This window comes from Pantherophis guttatus, chromosome 3 (assembly GCF_059756535.1).
Source record: "Pantherophis guttatus breed Tessera chromosome 3, ASM5975653v1, whole genome shotgun sequence".
Classification (NCBI taxonomy): Eukaryota; Metazoa; Chordata; class Lepidosauria; order Squamata; family Colubridae; genus Pantherophis; species Pantherophis guttatus.
In genome coordinates, this window is record NC_142065.1 from 182,076,531 (window position 1) to 182,099,299 (window position 22,769).

The 22,769-nt window shown below is 35.5% G+C and overlaps 1 protein-coding gene across 1 annotated transcript in view; it reads left to right on the plus strand.

The window, feature by feature from the left end:
* Window positions 1–22,769, plus strand: part of LOC117672907 (uncharacterized) — a 127,320-nt gene that overhangs the window by 37,705 nt on the left and 66,846 nt on the right. The window contains exon 4 of the mRNA XM_087888848.1: window positions 15,788–15,850. Coding sequence (XP_087744974.1) covers window positions 15,788–15,793 — 6 coding nt within the window. The 3' untranslated portion in view covers window positions 15,794–15,850. The remainder of the gene's footprint in view (window positions 1–15,787; window positions 15,851–22,769) is intronic.

The following is a 22,769-nucleotide window of genomic DNA, read 5'->3' on the forward strand; positions in this document are numbered from 1 at the left end:
AGAGGGTAATTAGGAAATGGGGACATCGAAGATTAGTAAAAAATATAATGGAGATGTTTAATCCTTAACATTTTCCTATCACATACTTTCCTTCCACCTGAATGGCTTCTTTCAACAGCTAGGAGGACTAAGCTGGGAAACATCTCATTAAAGAATGGCCGAGTACCATTTGTGACCCAAAGTTGCCAAATTGGGAGGAGTTAAGCACTGCTTCTTCTTGACAAATCCTTCCTTTCCAGCTCCATTATTCCGGAAACATGATGGTACAAAACAATTTGACAGGCATCCTTGGATTTTCATACTGATATTTCACAGTAGACGTTTTATAAACTGGGACTAAGTATGCTGGGATTATGTTTCCAGTGCATTTGTAAGAGCTCGGACAGGGGAAAACTGATGTGGAGTTTCCTGAAAAGGTCCATCTACAGTATAATTTCCTACTATTTCTTGATATAACTTTTTATTATTTGGCTTGTTGATTAATTATTTAGAAATTTGATCTTGATCCTTTTTTTGTGATTACATGCCATACTTAACATGTACAGAAGGAATTCAGGGCCACAGTGGATATGGTCATAACATACTTCTGGGTAAATCAAGATTTTAGGGGGAATTTGGAAGCTTTAAAATAAATATTTTAAAAATGTTTATTTTAATAGTTTCTACTTCAGATTGGCAAGTAGCTAACTGCTGTCGGTAAATTTAGGCAGGGGGCTCCTAGTTGTCACAAAAGGAACCCCAGGATTTAAACTGTCATTCCTAATTTAAGTTATAGAGGAAACTCTTTTTCTTTTAAAGCTGCTTCTATACAGATTAATATATTGAACCCAACTACTAGTCTTGTATAAAATGGTGCTGTTGGAATTTTAAACACAGAAACGTAGAACAAATCTGGTACTCATGAAATGCTTCCATATAGCGTTTTATCTGTATCAAAAACTAAAATGATGAATAGAAAAGTAAGAGATACTTTATACACCACAACATTCCTGCCGCATTGCCTGTTTAAAATAATTCAAACTTGAGATTCCTGACAGTGGCAAGGCATTCTGCAGGAAGCTTCTCTTGTCATAAAATATCACATTAGAAACTAAACATCAGACTTGATGATGCTTCTCTTCCAAAGAGAAGCATCATATTCAGTAAATGTGGTCAGCAGTTTGCTGCAACATACAGATACCCTCCTGGGATATATATTCTTTCCAGAGTTGAAACCAATCAGCTGCAGCCTTATCCAACAGTCATTCCACATCACCCAGCCCTTTTCACTTTTCTTTTCCAACTGACCCTCAACATTCTATGGCTATCAAACATGCTTCACTCTCCCTGAGCTGGTGTGCATCTGTAAATTACCTCTTTGGGTTTGCAGTGTATATTTTAGAATTATTTTTAATTTCTGCATATCTTGGACAACTGAAATATCCTTCTTGTTTCATGCCGGACTGTTATGACTGCTATGTTACTTCTTTAGTACCATTTATGCATGCATCCAATAATTATTTTCAAGGGTTAAATGTGTAGAAAGAATACCAAAATGCATGCAATAAAGACATCATCAAATCTGCATTATTACTTTAAAAAAAACCCAAATGTTTTCATGATTGCAGCGTTTCTTCTCAGGGAAAATTTATTTTGCATGAATCGTTAGCAGAACCTGTTACAGGAAATGGAATATATCAAGAATATTTTTTCACAGACAGAGTCTATCATTCTCAAAGAGTGTAACATTTAAAGCTTTAATGACTGCAAGATCACCAAGTCTATGTTTGTGAGTTTTAACCGTTCTATGTAAACCATTCCTTATCATCAGAGTTATCTTTTGACATTGCAGTGAAATAGAACTATACAGTAAATAATGGATTGTGAAATGCAGCCAGGCTTGCAGAAAATAACTGTTTGAGGGATGGTGCATGAACAGAAAGCTGTAATTTTGACAGGTGGCAAGGTGTCGTGTCACCAAGCCCTTCTAAAGCCTCATATCTCATACCTATTGATTAATGGCTCTAATTAAGGAATGAAATCAAGCATGAGAAGACAGGGGATCGCTTTAGGTCCTTGTTTGGTAATTTTCTCTTCCTGCTATACAACTCATCCATCTAAATATCACTGTACTTTCATTTATTATAGCCGGATGATACCAAAAAGGAAGTTTAGGGGGTCCAATACCGAGCTGAAAATTCTAAAACTTGATTTGGTAAGAAGGAGATGAGAGAAGCATCAGAACAATGGCAGAACTGCCGGTTTGCAAACATCTTTTAAAAAAAATAATAAAAAAAAATCAAATCCATATAGTTTATTATGTGCATAACGTAGAGAATAAATTCATATTTATTAGAGTAATTGGGAGTGACCCTTAAAGATACTGAGAAAGTTTGAGATTTATTCAAATCTGTTTTTCTTAAATCTAGTCTTTTTCCCCTTGGGGAAAAGTATGCATTAAATAGTGTATGCACTTTTTAAGAAGAAGAATGGGAAAATGAGGTGAAATAGGAGGGCTTTGTTAGTAAGCCTAACAAATCAAGTTATATTAATGAATCTTGAATACTATCTGCCTTACTGCTAGGATGTATTCTGCTTACTAACAAGACCCAAAGTCTGACATTACGCTCCACAGCTAAACAAGTCCCTGGGGGGAAAAAACCGGCTACTTCCCCATGAATTATAATGCTAAAGCTCAAAATCCTTTGCAGGCATTTGCTACTCTGGCTAGCTGGAGAGAGCCACCACCTGGAATCTCAAATATACAAGGGAGAAATGTGCCTTTTTTTTTCTCCCTTCCACCCCAATAGCAAAAAACAAACGAACAAACAAAAAACCAATTGGAAACTAAAATATTAGAAAGGCAAAAAGATATGTATGTATGAAGTCCACTGGAATAGGGCAGTTAAAATTTTTTTAAATAAAATAAAAATAAAATACATATGAAGATTTTCTGTTATTTAACAAGAACCTGTAAAGCTGGAAGTTTCTGTTTAGCTTCAGAAGTATCTCATAATTGTGCAGATGTATTCCATTGTATACATTCAGATGACTGCAATATATATAATATACAATATAATTCACAAATATTCTTGGGCCCAAATTCATAAAATAATATAGCAAAATGCTATTTTAAAATATTCAGCATAAGCTTTATGCTCAGGCTAAAAGCCAAAATCTATTCCCCTCAGAATGATTGGAAGTCTTGACAGTTAATTTTCAAAGCAAGACTATGTATGTAAAAGTTTAACTTGGTTTAATATCTTATGGGTTGCATTCATAGCTTTTTACTGTTTTGAGTGTTTATTGTTTATATGGAGAAATGCAAGCTTCCCTGAAGGGATAGATTATGGACTAATAAGTGTATGCTAAAAATAAGGTTGTATAGAGAATCAAGATGAGGGAGTATTTAGATTCATCTGTGAGCAAAGTATGTTATCCAACTATCAAATTGTGCCTGACTTCTGGTGACAGTATGAACAAATAATCTCCACCAAGCCTGTTGCACTTCCTGGAACATTCCAATAATATTCCACGTCCCCATCTATTTTACCCAGTATCTTCCTCTTCTACTTCCCTCAACTTTGTTACATTTTTAAGGCAGTGGCATAAATCATTTCTTTTATGAACACTGAATATGTCTGAAGATAACTATAAAACTTAGCTTTATCCAAAAGAACATTAAAAAACGGACTTCAGTATATAGCTTCTACATTACAAAGTTGCTGCTAAAGGATAAAACATCTGCACTATAATAATATGTATTTAATAACAGGAAATCTCCAAATAATGTAGAGAATCCTTTTCACATTTTCATGTTATATAAAATGTTGTGTAATAGGTAATCACTTGTGAATTTCCCATTGGTGATCGATTCTATAGGCAATATGTGTAGAAAAAGCAACACGTGATCAATTAAGAAAGAACTGATTGCTTAGCATTTTGGTAACAGAAAAGGTTTTGATCCCCTAAGCATCTTTTATTTCTCTTCATAAATTAATTTTCCAGATTACCTCATTTTTTAATTTATTTTTAAGGATTCCTTTTGAAAGATTAGAAATAATGATAAAATCATTGCTTACTGAAGCAGGACAACTATGAGTCCAGCTATGCACATTAGAAAGATGTTACACACTGCATACTTTTAATAATGATCATTTAGAAGATAATTTTAGCATCCACACAAGAGAAAAATGGATTTTTGATGAGTTCTTATATGACCATATGTGGTATTAGTCCGTGTGAGGTATTGCTAGCAAGCTCATTGCTTTCAAAAATCAAAGTTAAATGGTTCATCTATCATCAGAATTTGTGTCTGGGAGACTTGTCTGAACATCAGTATGATTTATGGTTTGAATTGGAGGAGTCAACCATGCATGTTTCTTAGTTTATCGTTTTATGCTGTCTTCAATTAAATGTCTATAAACACAGTGATGGCTTTATGACACTGTCCATCAATAAATGCTATCAGTTTTTGCATAGAATATGTAATTTTCATGAAAATAATGACCTTTTGACTTCAAGGTGTCCTATTGTGTACATGATATATTTTAAAATAAATAGAGTTTAATCTTTATTCTGGTTTCTGTTTACATTTGTTCTATAGACTAATTAATATAGGAATTGTGTTTTGTTTAATCCATTCTGTTAGAATATCTAGATGGGGCTTTTTAAAAATGAAATTATTAGCTAGAAATATCTTTTGCTTACATTTCATAAAGGTACTTAAGAACTTTTTATATTTTTAATTGAGATAGAATGAATTATAAGTATGTTAGTGAATCTAAGTTTAGGGTTTCATTGTTTCAGTATGCTGAAGCCCTTACTAAAGGAAAAAACACCCACATTAAAATTAAATTAAATCGTACTGCAAAATGGATGAATGCAAGGAAAATAGAAGCTTTCATTTTCTTCAGAGACATTGAATAATGGTGTGTTCACTCTTCATATTTATGAACTACTCTATTGCATTTGCAGGGGCAACATATAGAGGTTGAACCATCTATCTGTGCAGCTGTGTTCTTCTGAATTGCCGACAGCTATGCATTAAAAATAGCATTCCAGATCTTAAGGCATATATATTATAGAATATTTTAGTGACTGTATTATACAACTGTTCTCTTTCTTTCTTTCTTTATATAAATATTTATTTGTATAAATATTTCTATAAATAATTTATAATTACGTTACTGAAATTTATTTGTTTTATTAGATACCTGATTAAAAGAATCCAGCAGAATATTAATTAGAATGCCTTATGTATTGTGTTGCAAAAATATATTACTGCCCTTTATTTTAGATGCATCTGTATATGGTATCTGTTAATGTGTGAGTGTGTGTATACGTATGTATCTTCCCAGCATTGCAGTCTTATGGACACAGAGCTCTGATGTTGTTCCTGCGATCTGTTGGAGTCGCTCTTCCAGTTTAGGAATCACAGACTTGTATGGTTCTACCACCACTTTGGCCTTTGGCTTTTACTTTCCACATCTTCTAGTTCCTCTTTCAGGCCCTGATACTTCTCCTGCTTTGCATACTCCTTTTTCCGGATGTAGCTGTCACTTGGCACCACTACATCTATCAACACCGCTGTCTTCTGATCTTTATTTATTACCATGATGTAGATGATTGATTGGTCATACTTGCCTGTCTATCTGGATCTGAACAGGATCTTACTCCAGTTATTTTCTTCTGTGCAATCTCCCATCTGGATTTGGGAGGGTCTAGCCCATACACTGTGCAGATGTTCTTGTACAATGTCAGTTACTTGGTTGTCTGATGGTGTTCCTTCCAGTATCTCACATGTTGCCACTATTAGTTAGATTATCTCTGAAGCCACTCTGCCTAGCCTGCAATTCATATACTGTCTAGTGTGGTAGATCTTTGCTTCTATGGATCTATGCTTAGTGTCTGTTCCTGTGCTGCTATGTTCGGGGCCTCTTTTAATCAAGCCTTTTCAGCCCCTGATAGGATTTCTGAATGTCAGTCATCTCAGCTATCTGTCGATAGTACATTCTATACTAGGTCTTGTCTTGGATGGCACTTTGTCTGTTTGATCTTCCTCGCATGTTTGCTGCTGCTTCAGATATTCTCTTAGCAGTTCGTCTTTGGGTGCCATCTTACTGATACACTCCTAGATGCTCAGGGATTAGTGCATGACAGGGGCTTGGACACTCACCAGATCCCACCCGCCCTCTTTCCAGGTTGTGTGCAATCCCTGGGTGTTGGACTTCGGGTGGAAACCTTTCAGGACTTCACATCAGTAGCTTCCATATCCTCTTTTGCCCATTCACTATACCTGCAAGGTATCTGATGACTGATAGGACACATGTGTTGATGGCATGGGTTTTGTTCTTCTCTTTTAGCTGGCTTTTCAAGACCTGTCATTTGTTTAACAACTGTTCAAAGTTACAATGGCACTGAAAAGAAATGATTTACGTCCAGTCTTCACACTTATGATGAATGCAACATCTCCATGGTCATGTGATCAATATTTGGGCACTTAGGAACTGCCATGTATTTAGACAATGAAAGCATCCCGAGTCATGCAATCACCATTTTTAACCATCTGAACCAGATTCTGACAAGCAAAGTCAATGGGAGAAGGTGGATTAATTTAAAACCATGTGATTCACCTATCAGTGCAGTGATTTACTTAACAACTGTGTCAAAAAAGTTCGTAAAATGAGGAAAGAGTCACTTAACAATCACCTTGCTTAGCAATGGACATTCTGGCCCCAAGTATGGTCATAGGTCAAGGAATACCTGTACTATATGATGGTAGTTCTCCACTGAAGGTCTCTCCTCCAGACCTTGGTAAATGGTCTTGAGGGTTGACTATAGCTAGTTTATACATGATTTTGTGCCTCATATCAATTGCTGTGCTCAATTATGGAGCAGGTGGTAGTGATGTTCCAATATCAGGTATTAGCTACCCATTCAATTGTTCTTCCCTGTTGTCTTGAATCCAGGATGTAATGTGTGGTTAGTCTGTCTCAAGTTGTAAGAACAGTCTCCTCTTCACTATGTTGAAGTGTTAAGTTACTAGCTGTTTCTCAGTTAATGTAATGCAGGTGTTCAGACCATCCATAGTTCACTCATATGTTTCATATAGCCCCATTAGGACCACTGTCATTCATGCATGCTTTGTTCCAGTAGCCCATTTATAGTCAGATTGTCCTGGTTCCCCAACATCTGATGTGGACCTTGTTCATCTGGGTAACATCCAGGCTGATGTGACTCTTATTTCATGTCACTCTCATATTTGTAGTGGACAGGTGAAAAATTAAGATGTCTTTGTCCAAGGATCCCTACTGGTAAAATTTGATACTGGGATTTGAACACCAGTATCACAGATCTAAGGAAGCATCTGACCAATATGCTACCTAGGTGCTCACTATATGCATATGCATTGAAAACTGATTTCAATTTTGGCTTTCTAGGTTTCTATGTCTTCCTGTGGCTCTCTCTTTACCAATTGATATGCTGAATTACAATTTTATACAATGTTATCCACAGCCCACATGGCTAATAGAAACATTAAAATGGAAATATCTGATCTGAAAGCCTAAAAGTTTCCATCTTTTGAATCAGATTTTGTTTTATATTTGGCAAGTGTAAATAATTGAATTGCAAAATGGATAACCACCAGAGGGTTTTTTTTCTTTTCCCACCTGCCTTTATGTGCAGACTACATCCAAATTCTCCATCCACACTTGGTTATGTTATGTTCAAGGGCTGAGACTAGTCATAAAGCAAAGCCCCAGTGATTAGAATCCTGAAGAAATATCAGAAAAGCCTACTCATTTTGAGTTGAAGCACTCCCCTCAGATTACACATCAGGATCACACAACGAACAAGATACACTACTCCCCTCTGGCTCTGAGGAAAGACCTTTATAGAAAGCAACAGATTCCAAACCTTATCATTTCTCCTGTCCTCATTATCTAAGAGAATAGTTCATGGAGTGCTTAAAGAAAGGGAGTATTGACATTTTTAAAGCCACTACAGCACTTTTGGAGAGAGAGGTTTCCAGCAAATCTAATCTGGCATAGCTATAAATCCTATGAGTCGCTCCCTCCAGATTTGTGTTGGAGTAACGTATCTGCATTCCTAACTTGGAATTGCTCTCCATGGTCCTGAAATCAAAGTCTCTTGCTGACCCTGCTCAGTTCACTGCCTCTTCCTATGTTCCTTTGCCAGATCATAGTAATAGCTTAGATAACAGAGTCCCAGTGGACCAAGCAGGTTTCCTCCATCTTTACAGAAGTATCTTTTTGTATCTCTGGCTTCTGAGTAGTAGCTCTTTAAAAAAAGAAAGACATACAGAAAGGCAGCTTATCCTCTGAAACAATGGACCATCCAACTGTAACATATATTATTAATTTAGTATCAGATTTATCCTTTTAAAGAGTGGTATCCCTGTTAGTAAAAATAGAAAAGTCTTCTGTTCACTAATATACTAAGAGAAGCAACATCATACTTGTTCAGCAAAAGGGGTAAACACTAAAATGTTCACATTTATAATAGTTTTAACCAGCCTGTGTTCTATTGATTAGATAGGATGACAGCCACAAATATTAATTTGGGTTAGATTTTCCTTCTATTATTGAAATTGTGGTGGTGATTTTAGACCACTCAATCTAACCTAGTCACAGGAATATACTTATAGGGAAAAATAGGAGAAACTACAGTGACACTACCTTATTTCCTTCTAACTAGATTAACTGATAACTACCTACATAGTTTTCTGTCACTTTAGAGGAGAAACAGTGCACATGCAGCCCTCCTCTAAACATTGGAGACTTTATCATATACTAGCATAGTAATCAAAAACTATAAACTTTTCCACAAAATGCAGGATTTTTTTTAAAAAAAATCTTGTATGCCATGTGCCCCAGGCACTGTGACTAGTATGTGTTATTACATGCATTATAACTACTTTAAAGCATTATCAATTCCCTTTTCTGGTAAGCTCTCATGATGATTCAAGTGTCACTTTAGTTCAAGACTTCCATTTCTTTATCATGAATTATGAAGGCAAACTAAAATATAGAAAGGACAATGTAAAACGTGCTAGATAAATTACTAGTTGGATTGTGCTTAGAAATTCAAGCACTCAAACCTGATATCACTCAGAGCAGTGGCGGGCTGCTGCCGGTTCAGACCAGTTTGGGCGAACCAGTAGTTTCAACCAGCAGCTGGCCCCGCCCACCTGCCCTGGCACTATCATGTTCGATGTAATTGCCGGTTTTTTGATGTCGCATGCATATGCGCGCGGTCTCATTTCCAGTTCCGGGTCCACCACTGACTTAGAGGGTACACCTTGATATATCTTGATATGTAATGTAATGCAAACCATAAATGTTTATTTGAATTGATTAACGTTATTATGAATTCTCACCACAACTACACAATTATGTAAAAAAAGTTTTGTATCAGTCTTTCTCCTGCTTGCCAGTTCTTACTGACAGTACAGTGTTATTTATGTCACACCATGCCAGTTTAGTTTAGGCATCAGGCTAGAAACTGAGAGGCCGAGAGTTCTAGTCATACCTTAAGCACAAAGCAGCTGGGTGATCTTGGACAAGTCATTTTCTCTCATACCTAGGAAGACGGCAATGGCAAACCACTTCTGAAAAATCTTGCCAAGAAAACTGCAGGGACTTCAGTCTCATTCTCATTCAGATCATTCTCCCCATGCATTATTTGAAGGCATGGATGGGGGAATAAGATTACAAATGTTCCTGCTTTTGACATTCCTTTGGGCAATGCCTTGCAATATCCATGCATGTGGCAAAGTTCATGAAAGGGGTCTCTGTGCTTGTCCTAGTCAATCACGCAGATGCACGAATGAGTGTATGCCAGTGTGAGGATGTGTGGTCTGTCTCCCTTTATCCCTCACTGCATTCAGTGAATGTATAGAAGAGAACAAATTAACAAAGCTTGGAGTTAAAGTATTCCCCAATGAGAACAGTGCCTCTTTGGTCTATGTATGTTTTTATTTCATGCTGATTTCCCCCCCCCCCCAAATGCTCAAGGCAGGAAAGGATATCCAAACACATTTGCACATTTCACAAACAATATGTTAGAGTTGAAACAAATGCATGCTTGCTGACGGGTGGGGGTGAATGGGTTGGAATAATGAAGGAAACTGTCCTAGTTCTTATGTGCAAAACTTTAGTTTGATAGCACAGTAATTGGAAGCGTTTTTCAGGCCTATTGAATGCTGTTAAATTTATGGATGGAGTGAAGATTCTAACACACTGAATTTAGACAGTTTATTCTTAATATTTAAAATGTAAACCTTAATCCAAGTTAGTTTAGGAGCAGAGGAACAAGTGGATTGGATCTATGTCAGATCCATGTTTATGTATCTCCCTCAAGTTCTCCTGCTTGACTTAACTGTTGGGTTATTTAACTTTTTTGATCATAGTCCAGAGAAATTTTTTTATGGTGTCATGGTTTTTTTTGTGTGTGTTTTTTGTTTTGCATATATCTAAGTCAGTGGGCACCAAAATCCAAGGGAGCCAACCCAACTACACAAGCTCTTAGGTAACACACATGAAAGCATTCAAAAGCTAGTGCTCACTGCTCGCTACTCCACTCCTTCCTACTTCTAGTATACTACTATACTATACCCACTTCTACTATCTCCTCTTACAGTTACCACTCCTTGTGAGACCTACTGCTGGAAATCAGTATCTTTCTGATTTCCAGTTTTAGATTGTTTCACAAATGACCCACATTCTCACATCACCACCACATGTAGCTGCCTCTCTCCTCAGCCTTTACAGTCAGTAATTGATGTACTGACTAAAGAGAGGGCTTAAAGAACTGGACACCTGGCAGCACAGATGTTGGCCATTTTTAGGCAACCTATCTTCTCACATCTGGATAGCTAATATTATAAAATAATAAAATGCACTAATAAAATATAATTTAATATATACTTTAATTAATATAGAATGTAGTCCAAGCACCAAAATCTACTGCTATTTCTATCTGGTTTTGAAATGCATTTATGCCAATTTACGAGATTGTGCCTTCCAGGCCTTTTATTTTTATACTCTTTCCCCTAAACTTTTTTTTTTTTAAAGTTCTGGAAGAAATATGGTAAAAAGAGAGCATATCAGGTAAAAGTGACAAAAATGCTACCAAAATTCATTGCAAATCATTTTACTGCTGTGCTTAAACCTTGGGTACAAAATTGGATTAATTCAAACCCCAGAATGGCAAATTCTACTAAATGGGAACTTAATGCTAATTCCAATTAATTGATGTGTATCAGCTGGGAATGAAAAGCTGCAATCTCTATCTTTCCATGCTTGGCTGACCTCTTTAAGTTACTTCTTTTCACTTGAAAATGCCTTTAAAGTCGGTGTTGAAGTATTACAACGATAATGTATGAAAATTAGATTTAACGTTCAGTCAATATTTTTCATTACATATTCTGATTTCACCTGGATTGAATTCAAGTGTCTCATTGTAAATAGAACTGCTCATTCATTTTGCAGAATGGACTGAGATCCCATAGAGGTTTCAACTGTGCAAAATACTGGGCGGTAATTATTAGAGTTACCCTAAAAGCCCCCTATCTGGGAAACCCTGGGAAACAATGAGTAAATAATTTTCTTTCTTTAGTTGTGAAGGCTCTTCAGTATAGGTTGTCCTCAGTTTATGACCATAATTGAGCATGGAATTACAGTTGAAAATCATGGCAGTCATTAAGCAGGTCACCACATGACCATGCCAGATTTTATGATGTTTTTTGCAGCAGTCATAATACAAATGGTGCAATTATTAAGCAAATGATGCTATTCTTAAGCATCCACTACAAACATTAAATGAGTGTATTTTCCCCAAAGGAGAGGAAACTAGCAAAAAACACTGAAAATCATGGTCATGTGACTGGGATGCTGCAAACAGCTGTAAATATGAACTGGTTGCCAAATTCCTCCAATGCAATCATGTAAGGGGTATGGGTGGCCGTTGGAAATTTGAAAATGGGTTGTTAGTGGCTCTTGGAAGATCTTTCATAACTTCATATGGGTGCTAATAACTGGTCATTAAGTGAGGACTACCTGTCCTTCCCTCCGTGCTGGCTGAGCAGCCCAACACGTCTCACCCCACCCCAATGGCAATAACAGCCTGGCTGCTTCCCTTCCCCACCATTTCTTTATTAAGAGGGGTGGCAGGTGGGGCAGGGGTGAAACAAGATGTGTGGAACAGGATATGGCTCCCCTTGCTATCTCTTTTTCCCTCCTTGCCGGCCATGGCAGGGCTCCTGCCCCTTGCTTAGCCACCCGCCTCCTTTAGGGATGCAATTTGTGGTGGCAGGTGGGGTGGGCAAGAAGCGGGACGCAGGTTCAAGAAGTTTGATTGAACTTGCAAGAAGGTTTTCTTTTACAGCGTCTTTCCCTGGGCACAACGATGAGGAAAGCAACGGAGCTTGAAAGGTAAGACCTGCGTACTGCTTCTCGCCCGCCCCACCCACCACCCCCAAATTACATCCTTAAAGGGGGCAGGTGGCTAAGCAAGGGGTAGGAGCCCTGCCATGCCCTGCGAGGGGGGAGAAGAGATGGCAATCGGAGCCATGTTTTGCTCCATGCATCTTGCTTCTCCCGCATCTCACTTGCCACGCCTCTTGATAAAGAGATGGCGGGGACATGTTGCCATTGGGGTGGGGTGGGATGTGTAGGGCCACTTGACTGGTGTGAAGAACAGGGAGGGGAGGTGATGTCAGCAACAGGACATCCAGTCCCACACTCGCCGCCTCCTGTACCCCCAAAGTAATAAGACCCTCCAATAATAAGGCCAAGCCCTTATTTGGGGGGGGGGTGTCAAAAGAAAACAAGACCCTGTCTTATTTTCGGGAAAACACGGTAGTATAAGGTATCCTAAGGGCACATTTATAACCATATCTTTTCAGACACAAAAGATCTTAAGCCATAACAATTAAAAGTTTAGATACTTCCACACATTAACAAAACAGCTAAAAATTGACCCAAGGAAGTTAATGATAATATTAAAATAGGACATCTCAATATATCTTTATGACATGTATAAGAAAAAGAATATGATCCTATTTGCAACCATGGTGTTACCCTATATACATCAATAGCAAGTATGAAAGTAAAAGGATGTAGAACTGAATTTTCAAAGATCATGAGGATGGGTTGAAAAATGTTGCTTTTATAAGCTACTCGACTTCTCATGCTACTTTTCCATTATTTATTTTTGTATACCTGGCCTCAGATAAATTATTCAAAATTCCACTCCGTCATATACATACATACATACACAGAAATCTTGGGTATATATCACTGGAATAATGAATATATTTTATTAAGCCAGTCTACTGAGCTTCTTTTAAGAAGAAGTCTATGTAAAGGTTCAGATTCGTAGAGTAGGACTGCACTTTATATGGAAGTGTAGGAGACTTTTATCTTACAACAGATCTGCATTTTATTAAAAAAAATGAGAAAAGCTTCTGTAAAAAGCTTAGTTCCCCTTATAGATTTTCAGCAGTATGGGTAGGATTTGAGTATGTTACCTGGAGTAGCAGAACTCATTACTTGTTTGTTAGATTTATATCTTGATTTTCCTTTGGGAAGCCAGCACATTGCCTCTAACTTTTTCCCACCAGAATATAATTGGGTAGAGCTTAGTTTGAACTACTACATCATGTAAGATGCCTTAGGTTGGAATTCCAAATCTCAGATATCCATGTTATAAATTGTTTCCCACTTCTGCATAATATCCTTGTCAATCTTTCTCAAAGACTTAAACTCAATGCCTGGGTTTGTTTGTTCATGTACACAAAGAGATGAACATACATGCAAGACTTGTTTCTATAGGTCTGCTGTTTCTGAGCCAGCCTATTGAGCATACAGGTCTATGGAAACTAAAGTATAGTTGAATAATTGTAATTGCTTTGTCTATGACTAGAGACCAATTAAAGATAAAGTTCGATGTCAAATTTACTATATGTGCACAACCACCTTTAGACATGATGTGGTCTTACATGTGTGCAGGTAAGGCTTTATAGATAGAACCTGGAGTGAGTGAATCAGTTTTCTTCCAGTGCAAACTGCCAGCATTTCTGGTTGCCATAGTTACTTCACCTTTATGAATCTCTCTAATCTTTGAATTGTAATGATATTTTTTAAAAAATCTTTTTCCCCCAGCTGAACGCTACACAATTTAAAAATAGAGAATGTAGCAATAAGAGATAGCAACAACAACAAGCAATTAGTTTCCAAAAAATTTGAAAGCAAATCTTACATTTATTTAGAATTCAAAAATTGTCTTTCCATAGCCACAATAGCACATAGAACTATGACTAAATAACACAGAAAGTATGAGCCTCAGATCCCCCAAAACAGGGAATATGGCTATACTGGATATTTCTTCTCTCCATCTCCCCTATTTTTTAAAGAAATACAAATATATATTTAAAGACTCAATATTTAAAATATTCAAAAAAAATTACAGCAATATTTCTGAACAAATGACAAGAAAAAAGTAAACCAAAACTAAGTTATTTTCTAATAATTATGGTTATTCTCCCTGAAGACTTTAGGTACTATCACTTTTCTGGAATCTCTAGACCACGGGTGTCAAACTCGATCATGTCACATGACATATCATGACGTATTGCAACTTTGCGATAGTTGATAGATAGCCTTTGCGGAGCCGGGGTGGGCGTGGCCTGTGCGTGATGCATCTGGTCCACAGGCTGCCAGTATGACAGTCCTGCTCTAGACCATCTTGCATCTCAGTTGCACCCTTAAGGAATGGGCTTTCAAAGATGGAACAAACCATGAACTAAATTTTCCGTTCTTCTGAAATCTCCAAATTATACCACATATAGCTAAAGCTTTTATCTTTGACTAGTTTTATCCACATTAATTGGATGCATTTTTACATATTAAGTAAAAAAGACAAGATACTTAACACATCACACAGCAAAGTAGATGTTGATAACTTTTTCTTTTTCTTCATCAGTGCCATGTCTCACCTAAAATGTATAATTTCTCAATATATATGCAATTGCTGTATGAAAAGCAATGAAGAGAAGCCATTTTCTTAATTTTTTTTGTCCCTTTAAGAGTTTAGCAAAACCTAGAGATCGTTCTCAGAAAAAATATATTTAAATCCATAAAATAAAATACGAAGAACTAGATTTCATTTCGAAGGAAATAATTATGTTCAAATGTAATTATAAAATATTGAACAAATACAATTATGTAACAAGATACTATATAGGCTTCTTTATTAATCCATCAAATCAGTAACAATACCTTTTTTAGAATTTAGTAATTTTAGATGGTGAGATTTCTTGAAGTTAATATACATTTTTGGAATCTAGAGGCTGTAAATTACTTTGTTGCCTTCACATATTATTGAACAAAAAGCTTACTAATCAGGTTAGTAAAAATAAAATTGCAAGATTTACCCGTGTTAATTCATGGAGCCTCAAAAATCTGTGGACTCCCAAAGTTAAGATGATCCAAAGAGAAGGCCATGATTTTTCAATTAAATCTAAGTTACTCTTGTCCTGAAGTTAAAAAAGGAAGAAATCTGATTGACTATTATGTAGAAAGCAGGGGTTGGAGACTATTGTAAATGGATAACATATGTTATTTCTACAATTACCTAATGTGCTTTGTACCAAAACTGGTATAAACATAAGAAACTAACTTGCATATCTTATCATAAGAGAATCATTGGTGGTTGGATGATATGCAAAACAAACAAATAAATAATTCATTTGTGCATTATTACCTCATGTTTTTTCTTTTAGGAGTAAGAAGTAATAAGGAAATGGAAGAAAAGGAGCAAGAATTAGTAAGCCAAAGAAATTAAGGTAAGGTAATAAAAATAAAATTTTTGAGCAGCTTAGTTGCCTAGATATGAAGATGCTTGCCTCCCACTTGGAAGATTGAGCGTTCGATCCTAGACAGCAACAGATGTTTCTCTAGCAGGGCGCAAAGAGAAAATATGTGCTGTGAACTCCATGTAGGCGTCAGGAAGGGCATCCAACCAGGAAACACTCAGCTCCATCAACCCCGATAAAAGGGATTACAGGGTCGTTAAAAAGAGAAAAAAGTTATTTTTTTTTTAAAAAAAAGTTAAAATTATGGACTGTATTTCTTCATATTGTTCCAACCTTGCAATCTCTTCTTGCTTCCATAAAGTATGTACATCTCTTGGGCCTTTTCTTTAAACTTTTTTGTTCTCTCATTTTGCAGTTCTCATCAATTCTCTCCAATTATGAATTTCTCAGTCTTCCCTTTCTTCTTAACAGATTCTCTGTTTCTTTGTATATTTTTTTAGCATTTCAATCCATACAATATTCATTCTCTCTGACCACATTATCTCAGTAACCTTTTTCATAGTATCTGTTCACTTCTCTATTCACTTCACATTCATTCAGCATCCATTCATCCTTGACCTTATCTCTTCTTGTTTTTAACAGTCACCATTCCTAAGTAACCCATTGCATTCCACTTACTTTTATATTTCACCTGACTTTTCTAGCTCCCATTTCCTTATAACAAAGTGGTCAGAAGTTCACTCTTGTACATAGCTATTTTCACTTTTTGCAGTAAACATTGATTCTTCTCAATAGGCACACTCTTCTTCTTCTTCTTTTTTCACAACAAAATCCCTTTATTCCTTTTTGGGATTTTGCAAATATTTTTTTTTAAATTTGTTGAATAAATTACAGTGAAAATAATTGCTTTCTGCAGCTTTTGAAGCCTAAATTCAAATTTATTTGGGATGACCAATTGTGGCAATTTCCCAAATGTTACATTTACTTCTGCTAACAGTCCTTCTAATACCATTAATTAAAAACTTTAACTATGGGCATTTCCCCATAGTTAAACTATGGGCATGAGTTACACAATATATTGATGCAAAAGAGGCAGGAAATTCAGGATTATATATGCTTCCTGGGCAATTAATGATGCTAGGAATGGAAAAGTAGGTATTGCATGTTTTCAGCTTAGCAACATTTTAGAGCCTTCTTGGCTAGAAAATTCATTTTGCTCTTTGATTAAACCTTGTCCCTATTGTTCACCATATACAAAATATATCCAAACTTATTGAATTTTTAGCTTGAATGCAATCTATGTAATTTCAGTACAGACTGTCTATATTAGCTTCCAGTTTTCATTTATAAATGATAAGATACTAACTGAAGAAATATCATTAGCTACTCAAGGAGTGATAATACTTTTAGAACAGATACCTGCCTTGCAAACTGATTGTGTACTTATTGACCTTTAATAATACATAATCAAGGATAACCATATAAGGGACCTGTAGCACAATCTCTGCAAATTGCCCATTTATGAGTCTGGGCGTTATGGACAGATTGCTCTTTCAATTTAGTTTGCTTCCTAAATATTTTTTAATTAAGAATTATATTAATAATAGAATCAGTTTCACATAGTGATTAAGATACCAGCCTAGAAAGCAGGCCAACTTATTTTTCAAAGCACCAGAAGGCAACACAAGAAACAATGGATGGAAACTAATCAAGGAGAGAAGCAATCTAGAACTAAGGATAAACTTCCTAACAGTGAGAAAAATTAACTGGTGGAAAGGCTTGCCTTCAGGAGTTGTGAGTGCTTCATAACGAGGCTTTTAAGAAGAGACTGGACAGTTACTTGACTAAAATTTTATAGGGTCCCTGCTGGAGCAGAAGGTTGGACTAGAAGACCTCCAAGGTGCCTTCCAGCTCTATTAATCTGTAATCTTAGCCATGAAATCTGGCTGAATGACTTGGACTCTCAGCCCAACTCACTTCACAGAGTTGTTATGAGGAAAATAGGAGGAGGAAAGTTGCTGGATATGTATGTACTTTTTTGTAATGACTACCACATATTTTTGTTAATATTATAGTTAGATATGTTCACTGCATTGAGTTATATAAAATGGTAGGTAGGATAGATATAGACAAATATGAGATATAGATATATGATAGATAGATAGATAGATAGATAGATAGATAGATAGATAGATAGATAGAGACACTGCTCACAAACACACTGTCTGTATGTGCATATGTGTGTCTATCAATATATCAAAGACTAAGATAGTTGTGTTTGTGTAGAGGAATATATATCTATATCTATATTCCTCTATTCAAACACATCTATCTTAGTCTTGAATATATTAATTTTCTGATCTATACTCTTTATTGCATCATCATGTATAACATTGCTGGAGATTTCTTAGGCTCTTAGCCATCAATACATCACCATCAGCATAAAGAAACATATAAAGGTTTATATCCCCAACCAACTTAACTCCAATGTCACCACAAACATTCCTTATAGAATTACCCATAAATACATTAAATAACAAAGGAACATAATGTGGTTTTGTCTTATTTCCTGTTCAGTACTGAACCATTTGCTAAGCATTCCATTTATTCGCACACATGCTCTACTTCCATCACATTCTCCTGTTACCACAATCAGCAATCAACCTTCAAGCCCATATTCATGCAAAATATTCCATAATTCAACCCTACCCACTTCTTCATATGCTTTCTATAAATCAATAAACATGCAATAATGTTTCTCACAGTATAGTTTTCTCAATGCTATGCTAAGGAGCAAAAATCTGGTGTGCATGTCCCCTGCCTGGCATAAAACCACACTGCATTTTATCAGTGTAACCTCTCATTTCCTTTCAATCAAAATCTTCCAAATACATTGAACAAACTAACCCCCTGTCGTTTTTGCAGTCGGCCTCGATATCTTTCCCTTTGTATGAAACAATAATAACCATATAATCAAGCACTGATGCAATCTTCACATCTTAAGATTTCATGCCCACTCCATAAGCAAACCACATACATATTTAAACGTTTTAGCAGTTATATAGTAGAACACAGTCTATAGCATTTCCATTTTTTAATTTTCTCATGACATTTCTAACTTTCTTTTCATCCTTTTTTTTCCTTGGACATAACAATTATAATGTTCGTTTAAATTCCAATCTTTAATGTATTGCTATGGTTTTTTTATAGAAATGTTCCTCTCAACTTTCTTCAGGTTCATCCCTATCATTTCACATGCAATTGTAAAATAAACAAAAAAAAACACGTTGCTTTCCACCAAAAAATGTTCTCCATTTTCTTTCCTTCTTTAAATTATAAGCATTCTTTGTTATTGTTTGTAACCATTATGTTAGGTTTTTAGTGCAATATTACTCTCTAGTCTCCAAAAACCAAACCATAAAAACTCATGGCTTTTTCCACCCAAAGAAGAGAAAAGACCGAGTAATGCTAAATCCTTCTTTTTGGCAACAAATATCTGGTATTTTTGTCTTCTCTCTTTGAAACAAAACAAAAACAAATAAACAAACAAAACCCATTGATTTTGAGTGATACCACATAGTTAAATCAAATTCGTTTTATAATTTCTGCCTTCTTCTATTTTGATGAAAATATTTGTGAAGCAAAACTCATTCTTAATCTCTAACATTAATGTGATAAGAACAAGTAAGGGCTATTTTTATTATCTAGTGATGACTGCATGTAATGCAGTACTACAGTACAGAAAAGGCAAGAATGCATGATGTTTGCCATGCAGCTAAGACTTTGTCTAAATCAAGACTGCACCAAATTTTCTGTGCTGCATACTATACAAGGATGTCTGCAGGGTGCAATCAAAAAGGTTGATATGATGGCTATGACGGTGAAATTGATGTTCCATCTGTTTTTTTATGTGCATCTTGTGTGTGATGCTTATAAAAAATGGGCAGAGCTTCAATCACTTAGTTGAAGCTACTATCTTGACTTTTTTTTTTTTACTCAGCTTGCAGATTCCTCTTGCTACCACTGATATTATGTTTTTTGACTTGTGCACTGGTGACTCTGTGGAAAGATATTGAATAAACTCAGGACAACGCTGTTTGCTTTAATTTCTAATTAATTAAAATTAAGAATTGCTATACTCCAATTAAGAATTTAATAATACTCCCTTTTGACAACATGGTAACTAACCCATTATGCTTGGGAGAACAATGCCAAGTTTTTGAACAATGAATTCAGACCTAAGGTTTCAGGTTATGCACATCTGGTCCAAATGCATTGAATTAAGTCACCGTCAGAAAGATAAAGGAAGAGGGAAAAAATCCTTATTATTAGTCCCCACCTCCCCTGGACACACTAGGTCAACACACTAAATTAATGAGCCTGTATTAGATTGAGCTGTTAAATTATTTATTTGCATGTAATGGTGTGGTCTTCAAATGCATACAGTTCCATTAATTTCTCTGGTCTATTAGTCTGGTCTATAAAAAGCTGAAATTCCAAATGGACTTTCCTGGGAGTAAGCTCAATGAACTCCGTGTAATTTATTTCTAACAAAAAGATATGGATACATCTTATAATAGTGATTTCGCAGCAGTTTTTATTAAATGATGATTTGTAGGGTTTTTTTTTTTAAAGAAAGGGTATGTAGTTCTATTTTTAATATATTAAAGACACATAAAATAATTTTCGCTTTGAAGCTTATGTAAAATTCAAAACATTCTTGTGCAAGTTTTCTTACAGCTTTGAGCAGACAAAATTGTTTACATAAATAAGCATAGAAAAAAGAAGGAATTTTCATGGAAACTATAACTAGAAGGAGGGGCTGTTGCAATATATACACACTCTCACACATATAATTGTTACCATTGTAATTAGCATTGCACTTTCTCTATAATGCTAATTCATTGTTAAATATAATGGGAAGTAGTACTTAGAAAGAACTTATATTAATAGACTGGCTATTAGCATGAGGAACCTATTAGACTGAAGGTTTCAGTAGTTCTTAGTCCAAAGATTTGATTTTTAAATGATGAAACATCCAATAAGCCAAATGACCCTGGGCAAACACATACATGGCATAAATTATTCCAAATGAAAGCAGGAAAGATATTTGTTCAGCTGCTTTTGTGGCTGCAAGGTTAGGAACAAAAGCTATTATTGTTCAGTGTATTTTTTCACAGGAAATAGACAGTGGCAAACATACAGTAGTTCAACACATGAGATCAGAGACACCGTTTTTATAGTAAACTAAAAACAGATGTTCCAAGGGCTCAAGACCTTTACAGAAATTATTGGTTATGTTTGTCTTTGAAAGCAGAGAAAGTTTACCAAGAGTCGTGTACCTGTTTAAGAAAAAGACAACGGGTTAGAAAAGCGATGAGAACATTAACTCATTCAAGTCAAAATATTTGTGCTGTAGAGCCTGACTATTTTACTTAGTACAATATCAAATATAGAGAGCGGTTCACATGAAAGTTAGCCTACAATACAAGCCTGTACAAGTTTAGTAAAAAGTTAATCTGATAGAGGTCATGAAGACTTACTCCTAAATCAGAGAATACAGAATTACAGCTTTACTATCCCCAAAGAAGCCATTTCTCTTTCCATGAAATATATTCAGCTACACACAGTTTAATATGAGCTGAATTGTATTTTTTTTTAGTTTTATTGATGAATCATACTCTCATTTGGAAACCAGTTTGTAATCATATTTGTTCTTCGGCAAACAAAAACTATAAATATCTTTAAAAATATTTTTTAATTTTTTTTTTAAATTTCACGCAATGAGTGCTTCTGTTTTGTGTAGACTATGTGAAAATAGACTATTGTATGCATACTAGATCTCAGGAAGAAGGATTGTAGTAACCATCTGTATCAGATATTGCAGTAAATTTTGCAGCTAATAAGATATCTAATAAATTAATCAAAGAAAATCTATTCTGTTATCAAGAAGTTTTCTTCTCTATGTGGAAAAATGCTTATATCTAATTGTCAGGATGGCTTTGCATTTTTTTAAAAAAATGATTCTTGGGCATATGTTATGATGAAACTATCGCTATCTTCCTTTATAGATATCTCTTTCACTCTGTACTTTCCCAGCCTGGTCATTTTGTAAGGAATGGTCCACAGGCTACCTATTCTTAATAAAAGAAGAAATTAAGTAGGGTTGGTGATATAACTGCTAAACGTTCTTGGTCTAACCTTCAGCTCAGTTATTATGGAGATTTGGAAATTAGGTGATTTCCAAAGCAAAATGGGATGAAATGAGAAAAAGAACCCATTAAGTTTTCTCTCTTTCTAGATTTGTCTACAAACAAAATTGTTGATAGGCTAAGACAATTTGCATGAAATCATAAGAAACAGCCCTTTTAGTGATGATCTGCTGATTAAAGTGCAGCATGTATCCTTCCATCATGAACAGATATTAGCTGATGATAAAAATGTAGGGCATTAATACTTGTGAGCGTTAAGAACCAAGAAGTATTAATCTTCTATTTTTTTGTTAACTGAATGCCCTTTTCTTTTGGAAGGATTCTTGTTTTTAAAGATGGACTTAATCAGTAACCAGATAGCCTGTTCCAGAAGATCAGTCATATAGGAAATAAATTCATTGTGAAGATCTGCAAAAGGTCCATCTATTCTCCATAGTTCTTATTTGTCCAGCTATCAAATTCTTACATAGATCCTTGTTCCTCTACACAGAATTGCATAACAGGAATTTGCACTGTGATTTTACATTCTGAAAAAAAGCCCACTTTTGATTCTGGATCCAAATCTAAATCTTCACCCAGAAATTCAAATGTCCAAATAATAATTTATTAAACTTGCATGCTGTCCAACTCTCAACCACACTGAGCAGCTCACAACAATCAAATTACAATAAAATGTTTCCCTTCTTCATGGTCATTACAGATTAAAAATTGCTGGAACTTATTTTTTTCTCCTTTAT